The sequence below is a fragment of the Narcine bancroftii genome, chromosome 1 (assembly GCF_036971445.1).
Source record: "Narcine bancroftii isolate sNarBan1 chromosome 1, sNarBan1.hap1, whole genome shotgun sequence".
Lineage (NCBI taxonomy): Eukaryota > Metazoa > Chordata > Chondrichthyes > Torpediniformes > Narcinidae > Narcine > Narcine bancroftii.
Genome location: NC_091469.1, coordinates 198596374 through 198624240, shown reverse-complemented (window position 1 = coordinate 198624240; position 27867 = coordinate 198596374). Strand labels below are relative to the sequence as shown.

At 40.0% G+C, this 27867-nt stretch overlaps 1 protein-coding gene across 3 annotated transcripts in view; it reads right to left on the bottom strand.

The window, feature by feature from the left end:
* Window positions 1–27867, bottom strand: part of garnl3 (GTPase activating Rap/RanGAP domain like 3) — a 393291-nt gene that overhangs the window by 116644 nt on the left and 248780 nt on the right. For all 3 annotated transcript variants that reach the window (XM_069906232.1, XM_069906154.1, XM_069906300.1), the window contains 6 exons: window positions 15631–15749; window positions 14405–14469; window positions 11521–11584; window positions 10349–10375; window positions 8575–8650; window positions 395–493 (listed from right to left, as the gene is read on the bottom strand). In XM_069906232.1, the coding sequence (XP_069762333.1) occupies window positions 395–493; window positions 8575–8650; window positions 10349–10375; window positions 11521–11584; window positions 14405–14469; window positions 15631–15749 (450 nt within the window). The remainder of the gene's footprint in view (window positions 1–394; window positions 494–8574; window positions 8651–10348; window positions 10376–11520; window positions 11585–14404; window positions 14470–15630; window positions 15750–27867) is intronic.

Sequence of the window (27867 nt, the reverse complement as noted above, 5' to 3'; positions counted from 1 at the left end):
ATCTGACGTTCACTGTAACACTGCCCCCAGTAATGTACTCTTACTCCTACCTTGGACTGTTGTATGCATGATAGAGTTGACTTGCTGGACTGGTCGTAAACCGAACCGTTCTCACCTTACCAGGTATACATGACAATGAACAAATTTGAGACTTGAACAACTTTCACTTGAAACCCTTGTGCTTCATTACGCCAGCTCCCATCTTACTTAACCTTGTCTTTCTATCATCCCTCTGGTCACTCGAACCAATGAGTGCAGCCCAGAGGAATGTGAACTGGCGTGTGTCTGGGACACTTCCTAAGTGTCCAGTATTTCTGCTGATGCTCTGTGGCTTCTCAGGGTTGCAGTGTGATTAGCCGCTTCATCAAGAGTCCCTTCCTGCTCCGATTCTTACTTTTGGTGTCAAGTCCTCCTCTGTATCCGATCCAGCCCTTCAATGTAATTGTTTCGCCCATCAGATTGAGGAACTTCTGGAAACCTTCACTTCCAGTTTCTATCACAAAAGTGGAGACATAAATGAGAGCAGAGTGGATGAGGGCATTGGCCTGTCAGAGGTTCCTTGAACGAAGACACTAACCAACTGTGCAATCACGTATGCACACACACAACGTGCACACGCACCACATGTGCACACACACAGCGCACACATACACACACAACCATATACACAATGCACGTACACACATCCACACACACAATGCACGTACACACATCCACACACACAATGCACGTATATGCATGCACACCACATGCACATGCGCGCACACACACACACTAGGTGCAGGAATAGGCCATTTGCCCCTTTCAGCCAGCACTGCCATTCACTGTGATCATGGCTGATTATGTACAATCAGTACCCCATTCCTGCCTTTTCCCCATATCCCTGGACTCCGCTATTTTTAAGAGCTTTATCTAACTCTTTGTTGAAAAGCATCCCAAGAATTGGCCTCATTGCTTTCTGAGGCAGGGTATTCCACCAATCCACAACTCTCTGAATGAAAAAGTTTTTTCTCAACTACTTATTCTTAAACTGTGGTCTCTGGTTCTGGACTCTTCCAACATCAGAACATGTTTCCTGCCTCTAGCGTGGTCAGTCCCTTAATAATATCATATGTTTCAATCAGATCCCCTCTCATCCTTCTAAACTCCACTGTGTACAAGCCTAGTTGCTTCTATCTTTCAACATATGACAGTCCCGTCATCCTGGGAATTAACTTCATGAAACTACGCTGCACTTCCTCAATAGCAAGAATGTCGGGGGGGGGGGGGGGGGTGCATGGCAAGATGGCGTCGAAGGAGGACGTGTAGTTCCACCTTTCCCCATTTGGTCTTATAAATACCCGATTTAAAAAGTTGTGAAAGTGGTGAAAAATAGTATTTACAGACTTCTGAACAGAGGAGAATTAAAATGGCTTCAAATGTGAAGAAATCAAAAGTTCAGTTACAAAAGAAATTACCTTATAAAAGTGTTGAAGAACTGAGGCCAACCTACCAAGCTGAAGCCACGGAGTTGTCGAAAGGAGTTCCCAAGCCTCATCGGACCCCTGCTTGGCTGAGTATAACACCGGTGACGCTCGCGCATTTGCAAGGTGGCACCGGTTTTGTTGTGAGCTCGGCCAGCCCTGACTTGTGATCCCGGGCGCGCAGGCCAAGCGGGGACAATCGCACGAACCCGCAGTATTGCCCGGTGGTCTAGGGGCACGCAGTGCAGCGTCGGAAGACGCGGCTGTGCAGTTGGTGACCCTCCCAGGCATCCGCGGTGCGTCACATGTCAGGAAATTGCTGGAGAAGGTGTGGGCTGTGGGAGAACACGAACAATGGCAGGCTGATGAGGTCGCCACGCTGTTGATGGGGATACAGACCCGCAGCTGCACTGGAAGAGGTACAATTATGCTGGAAGAAGAAGAAAGCCCTGCTGTAATGGAATCAACACGGGAAGAATTTATGGAGGGACTAAATAAGGTAGGCCTCAAGAGGGAGTGATGGAACCTGGACTGGATTCTGTTTTTACAATTTTGGAAGGGATTGCACATCAAATGGAAAATATGTCAGTGCAGATGTCTACACAGATAAATCAAGGGTTTATGGAAATGAAAATTAAAATGAATAATATTTGTGAAGAGATGACTTCTATGAAGAAAGATATTACTGTGGTTAAAAATGATGTTAATAGATGTATGAAGGCAGTGGACACTGTACAGGATAACTTTAAAAAAATTGAAGAAGCTTTCTTTGAATGTAAGAATCACGTGGATTGTAATAGAGAAAATAATGTAAAAAGTGGAGGAATCTTTTTTGGATTGGGGGATTCAGAAGAAGGAATTATTGAAGAAGATTGATTCTTTAGAAAATCAAGATTGAAGAAATAATGTAAAAATAGTAGGTCTTCCAGAGATATTGAAGCCTCAGATCCAGTAAAATTTTTTAAGAAGTGGATTCCCGAGGAATTAGGCAATGAATTATTTCCAAATGGTTTGGAACTGGATCGGGCACATAGGGCAATGAGGAAAAAACCCTTTCCGGGCCAACCACCTCGAGCAGTTTTGATTCTTTGTTTGAGATACCAAGATTGAGAAATTATATTACGAATTGCAGTGCAGAAGGCGCGACCAAATCAGTCTCCAATGATGGTTCAAAACAACAGTGTTCTTTTATGCCGATTTGAGTCAATAAATTATTAGAAGGCGTTGAGAATTTAATTCAGCTAAAGAAGTATTGTGGAGAAAGGGTTATAAATTTGCTTTTCATTATCCTGCTGGATTGAAAGTTTTTAATGGAAATTTTCAATCTCAATTTTTTGAAAATGATTATGATGCATTAATTTTTGTTATCTCATTGCCAGATTTGTGAGGAAGTGGAAGGTCGCCATTATCGTCGTTTAAAAGGAGGATCAATGGAAATTGGAAGAATGGGAAACATAGAAAGAATGGAAAGAAGGTTGAACTGACGCAAAGTCTCCTTGATATTGAAGATCCGGAACAGTCATTGGGACTGGAATCACTGGGCTGAATGTGTTTGCCTAAATATTTGCAAAATTCTGACTGGGGGGGAGTGGATGACACTGACACTTTTGACAGTCATCTGCCACTAGTGGGTTTTACCACACCCAGATTTTTAGGGAGTTACTACTTTTTTGTAGTTTGTTGGGGGGGGGGTGGGATATATTTTTTCTTTTTTGATTTTTGGGATTTTTATATAGGGGGGTTTAGTGTATTAAGGTTTGAAAGAGGAACAATAGTTTATTGTGAGAAATTTATTGTTAAGCTAAAGAAATGTCTAATTTGAATTTTGCAACTTTCAATGTTCAAGGATTGAATAATTCAATTTAGCGTAAATGTGTGTTGGCCTATATAAAAAAAATGAAAGTTGATATTGCTTTTTTGCAAGAAACACATTTGACTGAAAAAGAACATTTGAAACTGAAGAGAGAGTGGGTTGGACATGTATTTGCTTCTTCTTTTAATTCTAAGGCAAGGGATGTAGCAATTTTGATTAATAAGAAATTACCATTTGAATTGGAATTATTTGAAGGAAATACTAGGAGGGTTTTGATGGTGAATTGTAAATTTTTTGCTGAATCTTGGATTTTGTTGAATATTTATGCACCTAATGTAGATGATGATCAATTCATATCAGAGGCTTTTTTAATGTTAAATCAGGCCAATGAAAATATTCTGATTGGGGGAGACTTTAACTGTGTTTTAGATCCTTTATTGGACAGATCTCCGAAAAGTATAAGGAAATCAAAGATGGCAATACAAATGGGAGCTTTGATAAAAGATCTGAATTTAGTTGAAATTTGGAGGAGAGTAAATCCAACAGAAAAGGATTTTTCTTTTTATTCATCTAGTCATGATTCATTTTCAATAATAGATTTCTTTTTGATATTGGCACATTTGCAAGGTAGAGTAGTGCAGACTGAATATAAGAGTAGGGTCATATCCGATCATTCTATGTTGTTTATTTCTTGTGAAAGTTCAGAAGTGTTACAATCGACTTACAAATGGAGATTTAACACAATGTTATTGAGGAAACCAGAGATTATTACTTTTGTTAAGGAACAGATTACTTTATTTTTGGCTGAGTAATTATTAATTTTGTATTGTGGGATGCTTTGAAAGCATATTTGTGTGGACAAATTATTAATTAAAAAAAAAACAATATTTGGCGGAAAGTTTGACATTGGAGAAACAAATTACTGAGTTGGAAAAGGAATTTCGGAAAGATGTTACAGAAGATAAGAAAGCAGCATTAACTAAGTTGAAATTATGCTATAATACTTTATAAACATATCAGTATGAGCGATTAATTCAACGATTAAAGCAACATTACTATGAATTGGGTGAGAGAGCTCATAAGGTATTAGTGTGGCAATTAAAAATGGAACAGGTATCATGAACTATTAATGCTGTTAAAAAGAATTCAATAGTTACCTATAAACCTCAGGAAATTAATGATCAGTTTTATTCATTTTATCAGAAACTGTATACTTCTGAGGGAAAGCAGGATGCTGGTTTTATTGAATCTTACTTATCTAAGTTAAAGTTACCTGTTTTAGGGGAGGAGGAGGTTAAGGAATTAAAAGCTCCATTTACAGATTTTGAGATTAAAGAAGCTATACAAGAGATGCTGAATGGAAAGTCACCAGGGGACGATGGATTTTCAGTTGAATTTTATAAACTATTTTATGAAGATTTATCCTCAGTATTTAGAGATGTATTGGAACAAATAACTGAGGATCAGTCAATACTGGAATCTTGTTCGAGTGCAATAATTACTGTGATTCAAAAGGAAGATAGACATCCATTAAAAGTATCTTTGTATCGACCTATTTCTTTATTAAATGTGGATTATAAAATTATAGCTAAAGTACTAGCGAATAGACTTGCTAAATATTTACCTCAGTTGACACATATAGATCAAACAGATTTTAAGTAAAGATATGCGTCTGACAATATCCTGAGATTGATAACATTGGTCAATGCATCAAGACAGCAACCTTACCACCCAATAGTGGTTGTGCTGGATGCAGAAAAAGCTTTTGATAGGGTTGAATGGAATTTTTTATTTAATGTGTTAGAGAAGTTTAAATTCGGCCCTTTTTTTATTGGTTGAGTTAAGGCTTTATATAAAAATCCGATTGCTAGGGTAGTGACAAATAGTCAAACTTCTTAATTGGTCGAGTAAATTGTATTAAAATGAATATTTTTCCCCATATCCAATACTTATTTCAACTTATGACTACTTTCAAAGGGCTTTTTTCAGGACTTGAATAAGGCGGTGAGGGAATTTTTATGGAAGGAAAAGTTAGCTCGAGTAGCTTTGCAGAAACTTACATGAAAATATGCACAAGGTGGACTTCAGTTACCTCATTTTCAAAATTACTATGAAGCTGCACAATTGAAATTTATTAGTAGAATGATGGATATTGACCAACCCCGTAGTTGGGCGAAGGTGGAATTGGCCTGTATTTCTGAAGTTGATGTACATCAGTTTATATATAAGTGGAATATGAATTTATTGCAGGAATGTAATATGCCAGTATTAAAACATTGGTTAAAGATATGAGTTAAAAGAAATATGGTTGTAGGAAAAAAGGGTAAATTATCAATTCGAACTCCGTTATATCAAAATCAGCTTATTTCTTTTTCAATGTTTAATAACCATTTGAAGAGATGGAATTCTCAGGGTATAAAGATGGTTCAAGATTTTTGTTTTGAAGAAGGTCAGTTTCTTTCTTTTAATCAATTGAAGAAGAAATTTGATATATCGGTAAACTCTTTATTTGTGTATTATCAAATCAGAGCTTTGATAAAAGATAATTATGGTAAAGGGATGAATTTGCCTAAGTTAACAAAATTTGAATCTTTGATTTCTTCTATACCAAAGAGAGGTTATATTTCGGATATGTATCAATTGTTACAAGAAAATATGGATAAACCAGACTGAAATATCTAGAATAAATGGGAAAGTGATTTAATTTATATTATCCCTCAAGAGAATTGGGAAGTTATGTGTCATAAAAGTGTAACTAAATTGACAAATGTAAGATATGGATTGGTTAATTATAATTTTTTACATCAGTTATGTGGATTAAGTACTGGAACTTTTTTACATGCAGTTTGGTCCTGGGATAAAGTACAACCATTTTGGGAAGGGGTTAGGTTGGTTTTGGAGAAATTATTTAAAATTAAATTACCATTAGACCCATCAATTTTTTTGTTGGGCTAAATGGTTTCTTTGAAGGGAATGAGGTTGGATAAATTTCAAATTGCATTTGTATGCTTAGTGTTATCTGTAGCACGAAAATGTGTAGCTAGTACTTGGAAAGATAATGTGGAGATTAAAATAGTACGTTGGCCTAATGAATTGAGAACTTGTATTATTATAGAAAAAAATTTCATGTAATTTGCATGATAATTATTCTTTTTTTGTTAAAATGTGGTCTCCTTATTTGGAATATATGAATTTGGAAATACTTTGAAATATTGTATATGTTTTATGTTTTACTTTTATTTTTGGCTCCCGTTAAGGGGAATGACTGAGGGGGTGGAAGGGTGGGTAGGGTTTAGTTTTTTTTAGATATATAAAAATTGATTTATTTTTGTTATGTTTGATTGTATGTTGTTTAAAAATCATTTAAATAAAGTTTAAAAAAAAGCAAGAATGTCCTTCCTCAAACGTGGAGAACAAAACTGTACACAATACTCTAGATGTGGTCCTGTACAACTGCAGAAGGACCTCTCTACTCCAATACTCAACTTCCCTTGTTATGAAGTCCCACATGCCATTAGCTTTCATCACTGCCTGATGTACCTGCATGCTTAGTTTCAGTGACTGATGGACAGGACACCTAGATCTCGTTGTACTTCCACTTTTCCTAACTTGACACCATTCAGATAGTAATCTGCCTTCCTGTTCTTGCCACCAAAGTGGATAACCTCACATTTATCCACATTAAACTCCATTTGCCCACTCACCCAACCTGTCCAAGTCACCCAGCATTCTCATAACATCCTCCTCACATTTCACACTGTCACCTATTTTTGCGTCATCTGCAAATTTGATAACATTACTTTAATCCCTTCATCTAAATCATTATTATATATTGTAAATAGCTGTGGTCCCAGCACCGAGCCTTGCAGTGCCCCACTAGTCACTGCCTGTCATTCTGAAAAGGACCCGTTAATCCCTACTCTTTGTTTCCTGTCTGCCAACCAATTTCCTATCCATGTCGATACCCTACCCTCAATATCATATGCTCTAATTTTGCCCACCAATCTCCTATGTGGGACCTTACCAAAGGCTTTCTGAAAGTTCAGGTACTCTATATCCACCTGCTCTCCCATGTCAATTTTCGTAGTTACATACTCAAAAAATTCCACAAGATTAGAGTTAAGCATAATTTCCCCTTTGTAAATCCATGCTCAGACCAATTCTGTTACTGCTATCCACTATTTCATCTTTTATAATTGACTCCAGCTTCTTCCCCACCACTGATGTCAGGCTAACTGATCTATTATTTCCTGTTTTCTTTCTCCATTCTTTCTTACAGAGTGGGATAACATTAACTACCATACAATCCGCAGGAACTGTATCTATAGAACATTGGAAAATTATTAATAATATGTTCCCCATTTCTAGAGCCACCTCCTTAAGTTCCCTGGGATGCAGACCATCAGGCCCTGGGGATTTTTCAGCCTTCAGACCCATGAGTCTACCCAACATTATTTTCTGCCTAACGTGAATTTCCTTTAGTTCTTCTGTTACCTTAGGTCCTCTGTCCACTATTACATCTGGGAGATTGTGTCTTCCCTAGTGAAGACAAATCCAAACTACCTGTTCAATTTGTCCATCATTTCCTTGTTCCCCCATAATAATTTCACCTGTTTCTGTCTTCAAGGGCCCAACTTTTGATCTTAACTAATTTTTTTCAGTTCACATACCTAAAGAAGCTTTTACTATCCTCTTTAATATTTTTGGCTAGCTTATCTTACCTCATCTTTTCTCCCCGTATTGCCTTTGTAGTTATCTTTTAAAGTTTCCCAATCCTCTGGCTTCCCACTCATCTTTGCTCTGTTATAATTCTTCTCTTTTATTTTTATACTATCCTTGACTTTCCTTATCAGCCATGATCGCCCCTTACTCCCCTTACAATCTTTCTTTCTCTTTGGAATGAACTGACCTTGCACCTTCTGTATTACTCCCAGAAACACCTGCTATTGTTGTTCCCCTGTCATTCCTGCTAGGGTATCTTCCCAGTCAACTTTGGCCAGCACCTCCCTCATGGCTCCATTGCCCCCTTTGTTCAACTGTAATATTGACACTTCCAATTTTCCCTTCTCCCTCTCACACGTGAGTGCACACACGCACACTGTGCACACGCTCACCCATGCGTGTGTGCACATGCTGCACACACAAATGCATGCATGCATACACCCGCGCGTACACAAAATACCACACACACAAAACTATGCACAAATACATATGCACCATCACATCATCCACATACACCATGTAAAAACACACACACACACACTCATCCACACACCATATACGAACATACTCACTTACCATTGCTAAACATCTCATCATCTGTCAGTTGGCCATCCTTGGCATAAAGAACTCCAAACTTAAAGTTCACTGATCCCTGGTTAGACGAAGAATATTCAGCAATGTGCAACGGTAATCATGCAATGTTCTGTTTATTACATGCAATGTTCTGTTTATTACATGCAATGTTCTGTTTATTACATGCAATGTTCTGTTTATTACATGCAATAGTGGAATGTAATGAAACAAGGCAATTGAGATGGAAAAGTTACTTATAGTTTACAAAATCCTAAATGGAGCAGCATTATAAGGAGAACATATTGAGGACAAGACAAACAACATCTAAGCTTGTTCATTAAGGCAGATAATAGTGTTGTTTAAAGGAGAGGACGATCCAAACAATGAGCTCATGCTACTCTCCTGGGTCTGGATGGCTGCCCGTTGCTATGGTATTACTTAGTTAAAATGAAATTCTCCAGGAGATTGTACTATCTGTAGATCCGCCCAGAGCCACCTCTTCTCGGGACACCCCACTGCACATAGTGCTCCTAATACTGCTCACTCCTCCTCTCACCCTCTACCCCATCATTTATCTGTAGCCCCTTCCTCACTCTGCACCTGTCCCTACTCGTGGACCCATTCTCTTCTCTTAGACCCTTTCCCCCCTAACACTAACCCAATCCGTCATGTCCCACAATCCCTTCCTCCCCATCCCCTGGACCACTCACTGCTCCTCCCCCTGTCTCTGCACCCTACCCTGCACTAAATGGCCTTGCAGTTCCCACCTTTTGCAAACTCCTTTCTTAAAACCACTCTCCCTCCCAAAACCCATCCCTCCCTTTCTCTGCTCCATCTGTTACCTTCAACAACTTCTACCCCTCCTTGCCCTCCTTCATGATGAAAGGTTTTTAACTTCCTCACTGCTGTGACCATATCAACATCTCTGCACCTTTCAATAAGATGTAGCAGTAGAAGACTCTTCGGCCTATTGAGTCATGGCTGATGTTCATTTCCCTTCAATCTCATTCTCCTGCTTTCTTCTGATCACCATTTCACCCATGTGTATGGGCAGCGCCCACCAATTTTGTACCAGTTCAGAATGCTGCTACTTCAACTCCCCTTGCTTTGTGACACCTCCTTCTCCAACTCTCTCTGTAACATGCTCTCCTCTCAACCACCCTGTCTCTCCAGCTCTGTCTCACTTGCAACCTTTTCTCCTCTTCCTTCTTCCACCACTGCAATATTACTTCCCCTCTATTTACCCGAGTAGCCCCTTTCTCTTGTACCCCTCACCCCTTAATTCTTTACCTGTATCCATTCTTCTCCTGTAACAACTCTTCCCATAACTTTCCTACCCATGATCACTCTACCCCATACCCATCCTTTCCCTATAATCTCTTTCCCCCACTTCCCGTATCCCTCCTTCTTCCTTTAACCCATCTCCCTGGATCTTTTCCTCTCCCAGTATCTATCCCTCCCCATAACTCACATCCATGTATATCCTTCCCTTTCTCAATATACCCCTCTCTCTTAATACATCCTTCTCTTTCCTATAACCTCTCCCTATCACTCTACTCCTGCCTCCCCTTGCAAAACTTTCCACCCTATAACCGTCCTCCATAACGTCTTCCTCCCCTGTATCGTTTCTTCTTGGGGAAGCCACTTCTCTCTCTCTCTCTCTCTTTACCAAGGTCTGCAACTCTTTGAAACCATGTGCACGTGGCCAGATAGCGTCTGGTCATCAGTGTGGATGAGACGTCTAGACTAGAGACCCTGTCATTCGCACCACACTCACCTCCTGTTCCTCCAGAACCAGCAAATCCTGTCAAGCACAAAAGGAGCAACGTGAGGCCCTACAGTAGCACAGTAATGTCTGGCACCTACAAGTTCAAAGGCTATGGCTGCGTTGCTGTGTCCAACTAACTGTTCATCCTTCACAAGGGCTGCTTACGGTGATACACAACAGAGCACCAAAATCATGAGCCAGGGAGTGGAGGTCAGAGGTCAGCCAAATGCAGAGGGTCAGGAGTGGGGAGAGAGGGCATCATTTTAGACTCATCCCCACATTTCAGTTTTGATAATAGAACAGCAACCAAAACACAGACCCAGTTTCCCACTCCACAGATACTTCCTGACTTGCTGAGTGTCCACTGGCTTTATCCCATATATTTCTCAGACTGACAACAAAACAATCATCATAAAATTCTCATCTTTAAAATGCGGGGATATAGTTTGGCATCATGTTCAGAACAGATCCTAAGTCAAAGGGTCTGTTCCTGCAATGTACTTTTCTACTCTTCAAATTCCTAAAATTGGAATCTCCTTTCCCACCCCCCCCCACCCCCCCCAATCCCACCTTTTACCTAATTCGAGGTTCAATGATCTCATTGCTGAATATTGCATTAGTACATCATAAAATTTAGAATTATAGTTTCAAACTTAAAGGATGGAAATCCCCAGCGCACTGAATGAATCGGATCATCTCTCTTCAATGTACCTTCAATCAGAGGTATCGTTTTTTTAAAAACAAACATTCCATTGTCGCATTGTCCTTGCTAGAAATGACGAAGGAACTCAGCTGGTTTCGTAGTGTCCATAGGAGGCAACGATTTTACCTCCTGTGGACGCTGCAAGACTCGCTGGCATCCCTTCTTCATTCCTGTGCCTTTCAACTGCAGTAACAGAGCCTGTGGACTTTTGTGTTTCACTCCACGTTGTCCTTGTTAAACAAGGTCTGCGTGGCCGAATTCAACACCCGAATACACAAAAAGAGTCAGCTCCATCAATACACTTGTTGGAACTTACTTGAATTGAGGACTCCCCTCTCTGTCTAATACGCACACCGAAAGTGTATCTCGGTAAGGAGATGAAGTCTACATTGAAGACAGTTTTTTGTTTAAAGTAGTAAACTGTAATCAGAATGTAAATGATCAAAACAACCCCCCCTTTATCAAAGCAGATTCCTACCTTTTGTATTTCTGGAGTAAATATTTCCCTGGGGCCTTTCTCAAATTTATCAAGGTTCATGGCACTGTAAAAGAAATTGGAAGTTGACGGAAGGTGCTCCAGTGCAATTTATCTCACGCAGGTCTTCCTTTCACTGTGCGATCAAGGCGTTGTGCGTAATGTAATGTGCACCTGCTCACTACTTTTATCGTCTCAGCTCATCCCATTCTCCTCAAATCTACACTGCAGTTCCATTAGGATGGTTTCAGGACTGAGATTTCTCTCCCTAAACCCGCTCAACAATTTTTTGACATCCCTGGGTGATTTGTTTAACCCAAGAACCACATACAAAACTTGTAACAGACAGAAAATTGAATCAGGCATAATTTCAGCAGTTGTATCATCATTTCCAGTGCATTAAACCCAGCAGCAGTGATCCTTGGATTTGTACGCAGATCTGTGGCAACGATTAGAAGCTGAGGAATATCCAGCAGAAACAATGTGGTTTGATGAAAGAGAAGCTCTGTTCGGCAAATTTATTTGTGCGGTTTGAGGTGATAAAATGGAGCAGAATAAAGAGGAATCATTTGGCGTCGTGTACTTTGGATTTCCAAAAAGAATATTTGATAAATAGATCCATAAACTGTTACTATGCAAGGTGAGGACTCACATTTCAACTTTAGGAAAGGAAAACCAGAGGTGAATGATCCAGTGCTCAATGGGTGATCAGAGGTGGAGAGGGTGAGCAAATTTAAATTCCTGGGATTGACTTTCCCAGAGGATCTTTCCTGGACCCAACACACCAATAGCATCATGAAGAAAGCACGTCAGCACCTCTACTTCCTCGGGAGTTTGTAGAGGTTTGGAATGACATTGAAATCCTCGGCAAACTTCCACAGATGTTAAATGGAAAATCTGCTGACGGGTTTCATCATGGCCTGTTATGGGGGCACTATTACTTCGGAGTGGAAAGCCTTGGAAAAGGTAGTGGACATAGTATAAACTCTCCCCACCATCGCAAAAACCTACATGGAACACTGCCATTGGAGAGCAGCAGCAATGATCAAGAATCCATACCACCCAGGACATATACAAGATGTATAGGTGCCACAAGACACACACCACCAGGTTCAGAAACAGACTCCACCTTCAGACTCCTCAACAACAAACTCAATCAGGGACTCATTTAAGGACTTTTACTTTGCACATTATTTATTACTGAATTTTTTTTCATTATTGCATAGTACATTTCTCACTTTTGTCTATGGATACAGTCCATAATATAATAATAATACAGTCCTGAATACAGTCTTTTGCACTACTGATCAATTCTGCCTGGCCTTCAGGAAAAGAATCTCAGGGTTGTATGTGATGTCATGTATGTACTCTGACAATAAATCTGAACTTTGAAGTTATTGGAAGTATAACTACAAAGCAAGTCAGAGGATTAGGAGAGATAAATTAAGTGCAGGTTGGCAAGATGTAACAATTACAGATGGAAAGCAATTTGAATGAATAACACACAGGGACAATAATAATCAAATGGGAATACAGTCAGCAGGGTATAACATGAAGAAATGAGGATTTATTTGCTGGGACAGCTAGGGAACGGGCTCCTGGGGCAGCGAGAGAACGGGGGTCTGGGGCAGCGAGGGTACGGGTCCCTGGGGAAGCGAGGGAACGGGTCCCTGGGGCAGCGAGGGAACAGGAGACTGGGACAGCGAGGGAACGGGTCCCTGGGGCAGTGAGGGTACGGGTCCCGGGGCAGCAAGAGAACGGGCGTCTGGGGCAGCAAAAGAATGGGCGTCTGGGCCAGCGAGGGAATGGGAGACTGGTGCAGTGAGGGAATGGGCCCCTGGGACAGCAAGGGAATGGGTCCCTGGGGCATCGAGGGAATGGGTCCCTGGGGCATCGAGGGAACAGGAGACTGGGACAGCGAGGGAACAGGTCCCTGGGGCAGCGAGGGACGGGTCCCTGGGGCAGTGAGGGAACGGGTCCCTGGTGCAGCGAGGGAATGGGAGACTGGTGCAGCAAGGGAACGGGCCCCTGGGGTAGCGAATGAACAGGTTCCTGGGGCAGCGAGGGAACGGGTCCCTGGGGCAGCGAGGGAACAGGTCCCTGGGGCAGCGAGGGAACAGCAGACTGGTGTAGTGAGGGAACAGGTGACTGGCGCAGTGAGGGAACAGGTCCCTGGGGCAGCGATGGAATGGTCTACTCACGGAACCACTGATTTGCTTGCAACACCTCCAAATTATAAAATGAACTGCTATTCTACACCTACACATGGACATGTGTCATGTGTGAAATGTCTTTAATAATCATTTGATATGAGGGGCATTATGCTTCCTTTAGCAAAGGATCTGAAAGGCAAGGAATAGCCCTAATCAGAGGGAAGGATTTTGTGCCTTTTCATTTGCTCCCATACCTGTCCCCAGTTCTATCGGCACTGCATGAGTTTTGGAGAACATTGTACCACTGTGAGCAAATTATCCATTACTGCCTCAAATTGGGATTGAATTTGAGTCATATGTGATGTAGAAATTAATTCTTCTGTTAAATGTACGATAGAGCAGCCTCCATGGGTTGTCTTTTGCTTCCGCCATGATTGGTTTCATTGGAGAAGTAAACGATCTTTGGCCACAAGGTATGTCGTTCAACCGTGACATTAATACAAGCAACCAAGTACCAACTTCCTCCACATCCGTTCTCTCGGATGCAGGGGTTTCTGAAGTGCAGCCGCACCAGAGGAGGCTGATGCCACTGAGTCAGTCCCAAAGTTTCAGGACATCATTGTCCAGCACAGCAAATTGGTTCCCTCTCCCCTCCGGCAGTGGGCCAGCTGATCCTGGTGGGAGCCAAATCTACTAATTTAACACAAAATTAAATTAACACAAGGGAAACATACCTTAGAATAGATTTGACAGAAAGTGTTTTTGTAGGGCTGTAAGGAAGGCAAATTTTCTGTGTCCCCTGGTGGAGGAAAAGGAGAATTCTGTAAGTAACAGTGATCAAAATGTCTAGAGTTCTCCCTCATTTATAATTACTCTTGGTCTTGGCCTATTTCTTTGCCACATATTTGTTACTGAAGCATTTGATTCACTCCTTGTAACATTCACTGTTCCAATTGGGTCATATCTCCCCCACTGAGTGAATAAATTCCTCCCAATGTTCCCTTTAAACTTTCACCTTTTGCTCTTAACCCATGTCCTTTCATTTATCATTTCCAGGATAAGGATTCAATCAACATTATGGATATAAGCTTCAAATTAACCAAATCCCAAAATTAATTCATATTTATCGCTTTGTCCATAGCAAAAAAATGCATAGCGGCGACCTGGAAATCTGACTCCCGTCTACTTATCAGTCAGTGGATTACTGAGATACACAGCTGTATTCCCATGGGAAAAAAATCACATATAATCTTAGAAACCGACATAGCTCCATTATTAAAATATGGCAGCCATATCTGATGTACACGGGAGCACAACTGTAGCCACACCCCGACAAAAATACCAATAGGGGGATTAACCAAAGAAATTACATGGGGGGGGGGCTCCACGGCCTCCATGGACACTCATCAGAAGTGCCAACACCACACCTGCCTCTTTCTTTCTTTTCACATTTTTTAAGGGGTGGGGGGGAGAAACACCACATGTACGTAGATTGCTGGGGGGTATCTGTGCATTTTGTAGCTGTCTGTGATGTTATCTCCTTGTTTTATTGATGGAAAATGAAAAAGAAAATATTAAAAAAAAGGATTAGGATTCAATAAATATTTTCCAATGGCATTAGGGCTGTAGATATATTCAAACTTGTTGCGTCATTCATCAATAAAGAAATCACATGACCTCTGGTGGTATTCCAAGCCTGATGAAGTTTTATAAATCAGTAGCTGTGCTTTTACCCTTTCTCTTCCCCAAGGTTTAGGTTTCCAATTCTGAGTAACTCTCTCCAACATGAAGCACTTACTTTGTTCTTCGTTCTGTGAATCCTACTCTTATTTCAGATTTCCAGCATCTACAGGTTTTTCTTTCATTTTCACTTCTCTATAGTTAAAACCTTCACTTGCAGCTACATAAATCCAAATGATCTGAACACCCCTGTATTGGCTGCACCAGTCACTGTACTTACTGTTTTCTTCCAGAGAATAGCACGGTACTGTGGCACACGTTGATTGTTTTGATCAGAAAGCACAACCGAAAGGAAGAAAGGATTCTTTTCTGTGTCTGTGCCTACGTAATTTTGATGAACTGAAAGGAAAGGATAAGAGAAATGTATGAACACCTCTGGTTGAGAATGCAAACTTTAATTTTTAATTTAGACATATAGCATGGTAACAGGCCCCTCTAGCCTACAAGCCCGTGCCGCCCAAATACACCAATGAACCTACAACCCTCACATTTTGAAGGGTGGGAGGAAACCGGAGCTCCCGAAAGAAACCCACACAGACACAGGAAGAATGCACAAACTTCCACAGGCGGCTATCCATACTGCCTGAGACTTTAAACTAGTACACACTGTATGACATCCAATTATGACATAATTCTTTAACATGGGTGTTGATGGAAAGACGTAGCCTCACATCATACCAACATCAGCATACTGATTAATCCAATGATTATTTCCCTCTGTCCCATTTAAGGAGGTAATTAAGTGTACTGGAAACAATTCTAAGAAGATTCAATAGGTTGGTTCTTGGACAAGAGGAATTCCAAATGAGTGAGAGGTTAAGGAGGTGCATTTATGAATGAGTGCTGGCCTCATTGAAACATAAGATGCTGAGATGGCTTAACAAGGTAAATGCTGTGAGGAGTCTCGAACAAAGGGGTGAGCTTTCAAAGTAAAGGATCAACCTTTTAAGATGAGGAGGAATTTCTGCTCAGTTCATTGAGAATTAGAATTCTGAATGCTGAGTCAATGAAGTCAGGGACGTTATGGTACAGCTTTATAAACCAGCAGTTAAGACACAGATTGAGTATTGTGGCCAGTTTTGTTGCTACACCACAGGAAGGGTGTACCTGCATTGGAGAGAGTGCAGAGGAGACTCACCAGGACACAAAAGTCTGCAGACACCGTGGTTGTAAAAACACAAAGCGGGAGAAACTCAGCGGGTCAAACAGTGTTCTTTATATAGCAAAGATAAAGATACAGAACCAACATTTTGGGCTTGAACCCTTCATCAAAGTATGAGCAAATTGTAGGCAGGCACCTGAACAAAATGGTGGGGGAGGGGCAGGGGAGGAGTATAGTCCCACAGATAGGGGGTAACAGGTGAATAAGGAAGGGAGGGCACATCAGCAAATGGGGGAGGGGGTGGTTCTGTGAATAGAGAGGGAAGGGGTGGAACGAAGAAAGAGAGAAACAGAAAAGAGTGAGAATGGGGAGTCATTAGCATAAATAGGAGAAGTTGCCTGGGATGGAGGGTTTCAGTTAAGGGAAACATTTATGTTGGGTTTGTTTCTTCTTGTACTGGAGAAGACAAAAGTACGTACTAATTATTAGGGGGCCATGAAGAGGGGGAATTGTTAGAATCTTGTCAATAAACAGAAGGCACAGGTTTAAAATAGGGGGACGAGAATTAGAGAGAGCTTGATGAAAACAAACTCTCAAAGGGTGGTTGAAATGAGGAATGCCCTGCCTGAGGAGTGGAGGGTGCAGTTACACTCAAAGTGTTTTAATGGGCACTTGAAACTCCATGGTAAAGAAGGCTACAGGGCAGGAGCTGGAAAATGAGGTTAGCATGGATAGAAACATGATGGCCAGCACAGACATGCTGGGCCAAACGGCCTGCTTCCACATTGTTTGAGTTTAGAACATCTGCTAGTTACACCAGCCTGATCCCCAGTCTTATAATAACCACTGAGTTACACATTCCTTCAAGATTTTGCAGCATTTGCAGAGCCTAATCTGGGCACTGTTGTTGACTACTACATACAATTCTTTTGAGGACAGCACAAACTTCTTAATAAGAAACCAAATGTCGAAGGAAGTTATCAGTCTGGAGGAAATTCTTTCTGTAACAATGTCACAATGAACATTCCTGTTCCATGTCTCCCTACCACGTCAGATTGCTAAGTGTGAATTGTAGCATTGGGATTGAGGTTGAGGAAGAACAAAGAGGACCCTTCTACAAACAGGCTGAGACCACGATACAGCCTTGTGCAAGTGATGCAGCCTGTTACAGAAGAGTGGGAGCACTCTACAGCAGACTGAGAACCACCTGGGATAGCCACTGACTGGCAGATCCCACAGCATTAGAACAATAGGTTTAGTCTGAGACTGGAAAGATGATTCTGACTTTGTGAGTGTGGTGGATAGTTACCTTTATCAGCTTCCCCTCCATGAACATCCAGGGTATGTGTTTAGAAACCCCCTTGACAAGGAGCATAAATACTTGCTGATATAGAAACAATGAAAACGATGAGAACCAGTAGGACCTCAGTCCTTCAAGCCTGCTCCACCATTCAATAAGATTGCAGTCAATCTTCTATCAGATGATATGCTTACAATCTCCCCTTGTAGTCTTCAATGGTTTTTTGCATCTAGAAATTATCCATCTCCTTCACAAAGTTAGAGTAGCCAGACACACAAATAGGCAACTGCAAGAGCTAAGGATCCTGCAGTGATAATCTATCTTCTAACTCTCTAAAGCTTGACCACCATTCACAAGGCTCAGTTCAGGAGGGTGATGCAACATTCTCCCCTTACATGCATGAGTTGAGCTTCAATAAAGTTCAAAGTTCAGATTTATTGTCAGAATACATGACATCAAGTACAACCCTGAGATTATTTTTGAAAATCAACACATATATGATGGTTATAACAATTAATAAATCATAAACCATAATATTAGAGTTTACAAATATATGTTGATTAATATATAATAAAGAATAAAATATAAAAAACCCAACTAATCCCCTCACACCTCCCCTCCTCATCCTTACTAACCCTACTAAACTAAATCCTAAATCTAAAATACCTAACAATATAGCTATATATTGATTTGGATTGCTTCAGAGGACACCCTAGGATCTCAAAGAAAAACATTTTTCTACTAAAGCCCTTACTCATTTTCATGGAAAACTTCACTGGTTTGGAGGATTCAAAGAAACTATTTATAATTTTAATCCAATTATTCGAGCCATACAGGCTCCAAACGTGTAAAAAATACAGAATATTTACCTCTCAAATTATATATAATTTTTGCTAATGGAATGTAACTTTGAATCTCTGTTTGCCATCTTCCTAATGTTAATGAAACATCTGATTTCCAGGTAACATCGATACATTTCCTTGCTATCACCAAAGCTAATTTAACAGATTTCAATTGAAAATCGGATAAAGATAATTTAGGAGAAATGTTCTCAAAATTTCCCACCAACAATAATTCAGGATTTAATGAAAAAACAACACCCATAATTTGTTGTAAAAACTTACTAATGGAAATCCAAAAAAGATTTAGCCTTTGAACAAGACCATGTAGAATGAACAAAAGTTCCAACATCCTTTCCACATTTAAAACATTGATCCGATGTTTTCAATTTCCATCTATTCAATTTCTGAGGCGTAATATACAATTGGTGTAAAAAGTTATAACGAAGTAATCCATATCTTACATTAATTGTATTAGATACAACTTCTTTACATAGATCTTTCCAAACCTGTTGATCTACTGATTTTTAAATCTTGTTCCCATCTTTCCTTTGATTTAAACAAACCTAATTTAGGTGTTTTTTTCTTGTAACAGCATGTATGCTAATGAGTTAAATTTTTTAGCCATTCAATCAACAATTAATTGTTCTAAATCTGTAGGATCCTTTAAATTCATATCAGATCCTAATTTCTCTCTTAAATAAACACTTAATTGAAAATAACAAAAAACTTGTTGCAAGGAATATCATACTTGATTTTTAATTGATCAAATGACATCATCGTAACAATCTCCTAGAAATTCCTTTATTATTCCAAATATTCAAAAAGGTTCATCTTTTAAAAAAATTAAAAGGTCAATCAATGGCATTTTTAACAATAAAAGATTTCCATCAATTTATAATTCTTCTTCTTTGGCTTGGCTTCGCGGACGAAGATTTATGGAGGGGGTAAAAAGTCCACGTCAGCTGCAGACTCGTTTGTGGCTGACAAGTCCGATGCGGGACAGGCAGACACGATTGCAGCGGTTGCAGGGGAAAATTGGTTGGTTGGGGATGGGTGTTGGGTTTTTCCTCCTTTGCCTTTTGTCAGTGAGGTGGGCTCTGCGGTCTTCTTCAAAGGAGGTTGCTGCCCGCCAAACTGTGAGGCGCCAAGATGCACGGTTTGAGGCGATATCAGCCCACTGGCGGTGGTCAATGTGGCAGGCACCAAGAGATTTCTTTAGGCAGTCCTTGTACCTTTTCTTTGGTGCACCTCTGTCACGGTGGCCAGTGGAGAGCTCGCCATATAACACGATCTTGGGAAGGCGATGGTCCTCCATTCTGGAGACGTGACCCATCCAGTGCAGCTGGATCTTCAGCAGCGTGGACTCGATGCTGTCGACCTCTGCCATCTCGAGTACTTCGACGTTAGGGATGTAAGCGCTCCAATGGATGTTGAGGATGGAGCGGAGACAACGCTGGTGGAAGCGTTCTAGGAGCCGTAGGTGGTGCCGGTAGAGGACCCATGATTCGGAGCCGAACAGGAGTGTGGGTATGACAACGGCTCTGTATACGCTTATCTTTGTGAGGTTTTTCAGTTGGTTGTTTTTCCAGACTCTTTTGTGTAGTCTTCCAAAGGCGCTATTTGCCTTGGCGAGTCTGTTGTCTATCTCATTGTCGATCCTTGCATCTGATGAAATGGTGCAGCCAAGATAGGTAAACTGGTTGACCGTTTTGAGTTTTGTGTGCCCGATGGAGATGTGGGGGGGCTGGTAATCATGGTGGGGAGCTGGCTGATGGAGGACCTCAGTTTTCTTCAGGCTGACTTCCAGGCCAAACATTTTGGCAGTTTCCGCAAAGCAGGACGTCAAGCGCTGAAGAGCTGGCTCTGAATGGGCAACTAAAGCGGCATCGTCTGCAAAGAGTAGTTCACGGACAAGTTTCTCTTGTGTCTTGGTGTGAGCTTGCAGGCGCCTCAGATTGAAGAGACTGCCATCCGTGCGGTACCGGATGTAAACAGCGTCTTCATTGTTGGGGTCTTTCATGGCTTGGTTCAGCATCATGCTGAAGAAGATTGAAAAGAGGGTTGGTGCCAGAACACAGCCTTGCTTCACGCCATTGTTAATGGAGAAGGGTTCAGAGAGCTCATTGCTGTATCTGACCCGACCTTGTTGGTTTTCGTGCAGTTGGATAATCATGTTGAGGAGTGCCCACCAGGCTCACCTTACAAAGCCGTCCTGTCCAGAGAAGAAACAAGCCTTCCGTCGCGCATGCAGCCATCTTCAGCGCAAACTCCGGGAGATCCAAAATGAGTGGTGGACTAGCCTCGCCAAACGAACCCAGCTCAGCGCGGACATTGGCGACTTCAGGGGTTTCTACGAGGCTCTAAAGGCTGTGTACGGCCCCTCACCCCAAGTCCAAAGCCCGCTGCGCAGCTCAGACGGCAAAGTCCTCCTCAGCGACAAGATCTCCATCCTCAACCGATGGTCAGAACACTTCCAATCTCTTTTCAGTGCCAACCGCTCAGTCCAAGATTCCGCCCTGCTCCAGCTCCCTCAACAGCCCCTAAGGCTAGAGCTGGATGAGGTTCCCACCCTGGATGAGACATATAAGGCAATCGAACAACTGAAAAGTGGCAAAGCAGCAGGTATGGATGGAATCCCCCCAGAAGTCTGGAAGGCTGGCGGCAAAACTCTGCATGCCAAACTGCATGAGTTTTTCAAGCTTTGTTGGGACCAAGGTAAACTGCCTCAGGATCTTCGTGATGCCACCATCATCACCCTGTACAAAAACAAAGGCGAGAAATCAGACTGCTCAAACTACAGGGGAATCACGTTGCTCTCCATTGCAGGCAAAATCTTCGCTAGGATTCTACTAAATAGAATAATACCTAGTGTCGCCGAGAATATTCTCCCAGAATCACAGTGCGGCTTTCGCGCAAACAGAGGAACTACTGACATGGTCTTTGCCCTCAGACAGCTCCAAGAAAAATGCAGAGAACAAAACAAAGGACTCTACATCACCTTTGTTGACCTCACCAAAGCCTTCGACACCGTGAGCAGGAAAGGGCTTTGGCAAATACTAGAGCGCATCGGATGTCCCCCAAATTTATAATTTAATTTTATTCTAAATATTAAGCAGATGTTTCAATATTGTAGCATCTCTATTAACTGTCATCAACCTCTGTCCCCAATTATAAATAAATTCTTCAGGTATAGTTTCTTCAATCTTATTTAATTTGATTTCCACCCATGATGGTTTAATTTTCCAAAGTAAAGAAACAAGAAATTTTAATTGTGCTGCTTTATAATAATTCTTAAAATTAGGAAGTTGTAATCCTTCTCATTTGTATTTCCATGTTCATGATTTTCTTACCATTTTCCCTTTCCAAAGAAATTTCCTAACTTGTTTATTTAGATTCTGCAAAAAGTTTTGAGGTATGGAAATAGGTAAAGTCTGAAATAAATATTGAATTCTCATAAAAAATATCCATTTTAATGCAATTGACTCTTCCAATTAAAGTAATAGGTAAATTTACTCATCTTCTTAAATCTTCATTTTTTTTCTTAAATAATGGAATATAATTTAAACTATATAAATTTTTTGAATTATTATCAGTACGTATACCTAAATATTTAATTTTATCGGTCCTTTTAAATTGAATGTCTTTTCGTCATTGTGAGTAATCCTCCTGTTCCAACTCCATTACCTCACTTTATCCCAATTTATTTTATATCCTGAAACTTTTCCATATTCTAACAACTGCTTATAAAGTCTAGGTTGTGGTGGCCTGCCGCTGCAGTGAGCAAGCCAGCGGTCCAGGCGGCAAGGGCAACATAAAGCCAGTAGACCACGCAGCAGCACTGGCCCCAGCAAGTGAACTGGTGGACGAACAGCTAAAGCAGCCTAAAGGGCCAGCGACCCTAAAATGGCACTAGACTCATTGTACAGCCAACAGACTGGGGTAGAAAGGAAGAAAAAAGAAAAGTAAAACAAAAATCCCTCCCCAAGTGCTAGAAAAACTAGCACTACAACACTCCATTTTATGGGTCAAGGACAAACCATGAAAACACACGTGGCTGCCAGAAATCAAACAAACACATCCCCCAACCCTCCGAGAAAAAAAACTTTTTATCTAACCAGCAATTCCATCCAATATAAAAATTCTTCATCCATCAAGAAGAAAAAAAGAGAAAAGGGGGTAACACCCTCTCTCTTTATACATCAAATTCATTGCCACAAATCAGTGCCCTCTGTTACATGAATTTTAGACAGATTCTCAGATATTCTTTGGCTTGTATAGGACTCGTTTAAAAAAACACATTCTGTTGATTTCATACAAATATTTTTAAAATAGCTGGGTAATGCAAGACAAATCTTTAACCTTTATCATATAAAACTTTCTTAACTGGATTAAATTTTCTCCTTTTCTTCAATAGATTTTGACAAATCTAGATTTAAAAAAATCTTATCCCCTTCATAACTGAAAGGTCCACATTCTCTAGCTCTTCTCATTACGAGACCAAGAAGTCTCTCACTATCCCTGATAGTTCAAAAATCTAACCAGGATAGATCGGGGTCTCTGGCTTGGACCTGGCTTTGGTCCCAAAGCTCTATGAGCTCTCTCAATTTCAATCTTATCCTCAAAATGTTCTTCTCCAAATAACTTCGGTATCCATTCTTGTAATAAACGAATCACACCTTGTCTTTCTTTGCTTTCAGACATACCCACAATTTTAACATTATTTCTTCTACTATAATTTTCCAGAATACCAACGTTCTCCAACAGTTTTTCATTCATAGAGATCAAACTGGTCATTGTATCTTCATTCATATTAGTCCTCTCTTCAATGTGTTATACTTCTTCGTGAACATCTTGAATTTTATTTTCCAATTTATCAACTCTATGTGAAACATTATTTATCACCTTTGTCAAATCTGTTTTAAATTGCTTCAGTTCTGCAGGTAACAGTTTAAAATTATTCTCCAAAGCTATAGAAAGCCCATCTATTTTATTTTCAAATTTACTAATTTCTTCCTTAAAAATATTTTTCTTGCCTCTAAATCATTTCTCTTCTGAACTTGACATTTCTTTTTCACTCTCATACTCTTCTGAAGCCTCCTCCACTGGAGAAGTGTCACCTTCTTACTTAGAAGCCGAAAGGCCAGATTGCCCCTTTAAGAGACTCAGTTTTTTTTTCCAGTTTTTTTCTTCTGTAGCACATGCTTGACCTCTCCCACATGAGCGGTAGTTTTAACTTGTCCTCTGGTGCCATCTTTATGGAGTGCCACGTAGAGAGTTCCGGAGGAAAGTCCCTCACCAGGGTCTTCACCAGGGGATCCGGAGAAGACTTCAGCGCCCGTTTCATCAACAAGGGAGCCCAATTTTTCATTTGAACTCTTCTTTTTTTGGCAATATCTCTTTTTCTTCTGTTGATTACTTTAAAATAGTTTTACTAAATTAACTTTTCTCAACATGATCTTTTTTTAATTGATCCTGCAAGAGTCGATAGGTTGCATGGTGCTTCTCATGGCATCACGTGATGTCCCCCCCAACCCTGAGATTCTTTCTCCTACGGGCCAGGCAGAATTTCTACCTAATTGGTAGTGCCAAAAACTGTTCTCAAGATACACGTGAAAAGAAAGGAATTTAATCCAATTAAAAATGTACTGTGGGATAAAGGTTATGCATTTGTTTTAAGATATCCAGCCACTCTGAAGGTTTTCATTTCAGGAAGTCAAAATAATTTTTTTGTTGAATCAAAGAAGGCTAAACAATATGCTGACTCATTGCCAGATACTTGTCATGAAGAAGAGATGAGAGTTGAGCAGCAGAGCGCTATCTGAAAGACGTTCTTAACTTACATTTTTAATTGATAAAGGGTGATTTGTTTAAGTAAATGAAATGTGATAAATGTTTGGGAGAGCTTGGATGGAGGGGTTGATGGCTGCTAATTCATGCGTGCATTTGTGGCACAAGCCACTGCCCGTAACATGAAGGGGAGTAATGTTGTTTCTCTGTGTAACAACATTAGAAGAGGTTTCTCTTTTTTTCCTATCTTTACAGGGTTTCTTCTTTTTTTCTTATGATCTATACCTCTGGAATAGCTGATAAGAAAAGTGTTATATATGAAACATGTAGTAGAATTAGGTGTTGGAAGTGATGAGGTATGGATGAGAGATGGTTTTATTATCATAATAAGCAATGGGTGAAATGGCAAATTTTGTAAATATTAATATTAATGGGGTTAAAATCCAATTAAGAGAAAAAAATAATGGTATATATGAAAGAGATGAAGGTGGATATTGCTCTTTTACAAGAAACATATTTAACTGAAGTGGAACATCAAACATTGAAAAGAGATTGGGTAAGACATGTTGTTGCATCTTCATTCAACTCCAAAGCTAGAGGAGTAGCAATTTTGAATTAATTAAAACCTTCCAGTTAAAATACAAAGTATTATTACAGATCCAGTAGACAGATATATAATGGTACATTGTCAGATTTTTTTTCTGAATTTCAGACTTTTTTGAATATATATGCACCAAATATAGATGATGAGAAATTTGTGCAAGTAACATTTTTGAATTTAGCAAATGCTAATAGGAGGAGACTTCAATGCTTGTCTTAACCTATTATTGGATAAATCTGGGAGAAATGTTATTAAAAGTAAAGCTGCCAAAGTTATGCAGTCATTAATGAAAGATTAATAGATATAGGGAGGAAAATTCACCCAAAAGAAAAGGATTATTCTTATTATTTGAAAAGACATGATTCTTATTCTAGAACTGATTTTTTCTTAATAATTGGCTCAATTGCAAGGAAGCATAAAAAAAGAGTAGAGTATAAAGCAAGAATTTAATCAGACCATTCACCTTTCTTCTTAGCAATATCAATAGAAGAGAGAAATCAGTTTATAGATAGGGGATTTAATTCTATCTTGTTAAAAAGGATTTTTGTGAATTTATGGAAAAGTAAATATGGATATTTTTTTAAATTAATTCTAATTCAGTAATGAATAAGTCTGTTTTATGGGATGGAATGAAAGCATATCTAACCAGTTTAAAATGTTTAAGAGGTCAAATAATAAGTTATACATCTAAGATTAAAAAATATATGCAAGAAGTAGAACAACTTGACAAACAAATAATATTTAGAAAAACATTGACATCTACCATCAAATGAAGAAAAAAAAAGAATGTTGTTAAAGAAGAAATTAAAGTATAATACTTTGCAAACATAAAATAGAGAGATATAAGAACTAAGCAAAGATACTATGAGTTAGGAGAGAGAGCAATTAAAAACAGAACAAGTTTCTAGGATAATTATAGCAACTAAGAAAGAATCAATCGGATAATATATAAATCACAATAAATAAAAAATTTAAAGAGTTTTATAAAACTCTATATCAGTTAGAATCATTAAAAGATTATAATAAAGGGGGTGTGGCAAGATGGCATAGAGTCTAGACGTGTAATCTCGACTTCTCTGGCCAGACTTTTAAGAACCCGTTTTTAACACTTTGTTTTCCGGTTTAAATTTTTAAAAACTTAGTTTAAAGTATCAAGGAATTGTTATGGCTATTAATGGTAAAAAGATTAAACCTCAAGTACAGAAGAAACTACATTTTTAGAGTGTTGAAGATTTAGAGCCTAAACAGTCTGCTACAATTTCAAGTTTGCTTTCTTTCAAGCCTAAACCACAAAGATTGCCTGTGGGAGCTGAAAAAATGACTACTACTCACCAGGAGAAGGACATCGCTGGAATTACCCGTTCTCAGAAGGAAGGTGCGTGTGCCCCCGATGTGGATCCCGATCCTGGCAGCCTGCCGACTTTAACGGAGGGGGCACGCAAGAAGATTACCCATTGCTTGAAATACCCCAGGATATACTCCAATCTGAATATTTTGGTATTTTTTGTGAGTTTTTGAAGCAACAACGGGTTGCGGGGGGAGAACAGCGTCGGCCCCCTGAGGAAGTCGAGGTGCCATCGCTGGGAGTCCAGACCCGTAGTAAAACTGTTAAACTGCCTGTTGTCGAGATGCAGCAGGAGCTGCAGTTACCTGGTTCTGCCACTGCGCAAGAGAAAGCAGGGCTGAGCTTTTCTGAATTACAATGTAAACAGCTAAGCCTTATCATTCAGTCTATGCTGAATGAAATGTCTCAGAGGTTCAGTTTGGAACTGGATACAGTTAAAATACGTGTGGAAGCATCTTGTGAGGATTTTAAACAATTTCAGGCTGATTTTTTGAAATGTCAACAACAAGTGGCTTCTAATACAGAAAAAGTGTTGGAGGTGGAAAAATCCGTTAAAGAATTGCGAGAACATCAGAGGGAGTTAGAGAGGAAAGTAGATTATTTGGAGAATCAAAGTAGAAGGAATAATGTGAAGATTGTTGGTTTGCCAGAAGGTATGGAAGAACAAGATCCTCTTCGTTTTTTTACCGAATGGATTCCACAAATACTGGGGCAGGAATTTTTCTCTGGAGGTCTGGTATTGGAAAGAGCTCATAGAGCCTTAAGAAGAAGACCTCTGCCTGGTCAACCACCGAGACCCATGATAATTCGATGTTTGAATTATTTGGACAAAGAAATTATACTTCGTTTAGCAGTGCAAAATGCGAGACAACAACAAGCTCCGTTAATGATTCAGAATAGTAGAGTTTTTTTCTGTCTTGATTTGAGATAAGAGGTTATTCAGCATCGGCATCGATTTAATCCAGTTAAAGAAGTTTTGTGGCGTAAAGGTTTATAAGTCTACTTTTCGCTATCCGGCAGTGTTGAAGGTGTTTTGTGGAGACTTTCAATCTCGGTTTTTTGAAAATGAGCGTGAAGCAATGAGTTTTGCTGACTCATTGCCAGATGTAAGAGTACAAAGACGTAGCCCACCATTGTCTCCTAAAGAAAAATCTGGTTGTTCTGGAAATGGAAGAAATGGCAGAAATGGGAGAAATGGGATTGGAAAGAGTCCGTTTCCTTGAAATGGGATTGCTGAGTCTGGAATCTCTTGGATGAATAGAAGAACTTTTTTATTTTTACTTTCTTGTTATGTCATTATGATATCTTGTCATTCTTTGTTTGGCTGGGGAGGGAGAAATTTGCTCTATGTTCTACTAGTCATCAGCCACTGGTGGGTGATCCACACCCAACTTTTGTTTAGGGATTACTACCTTTTGGTAGTTTTTTGGGTTTTTTTTCCTTTTTATCTTTTTTTATTTTCATTTTATTTAGACTTTAA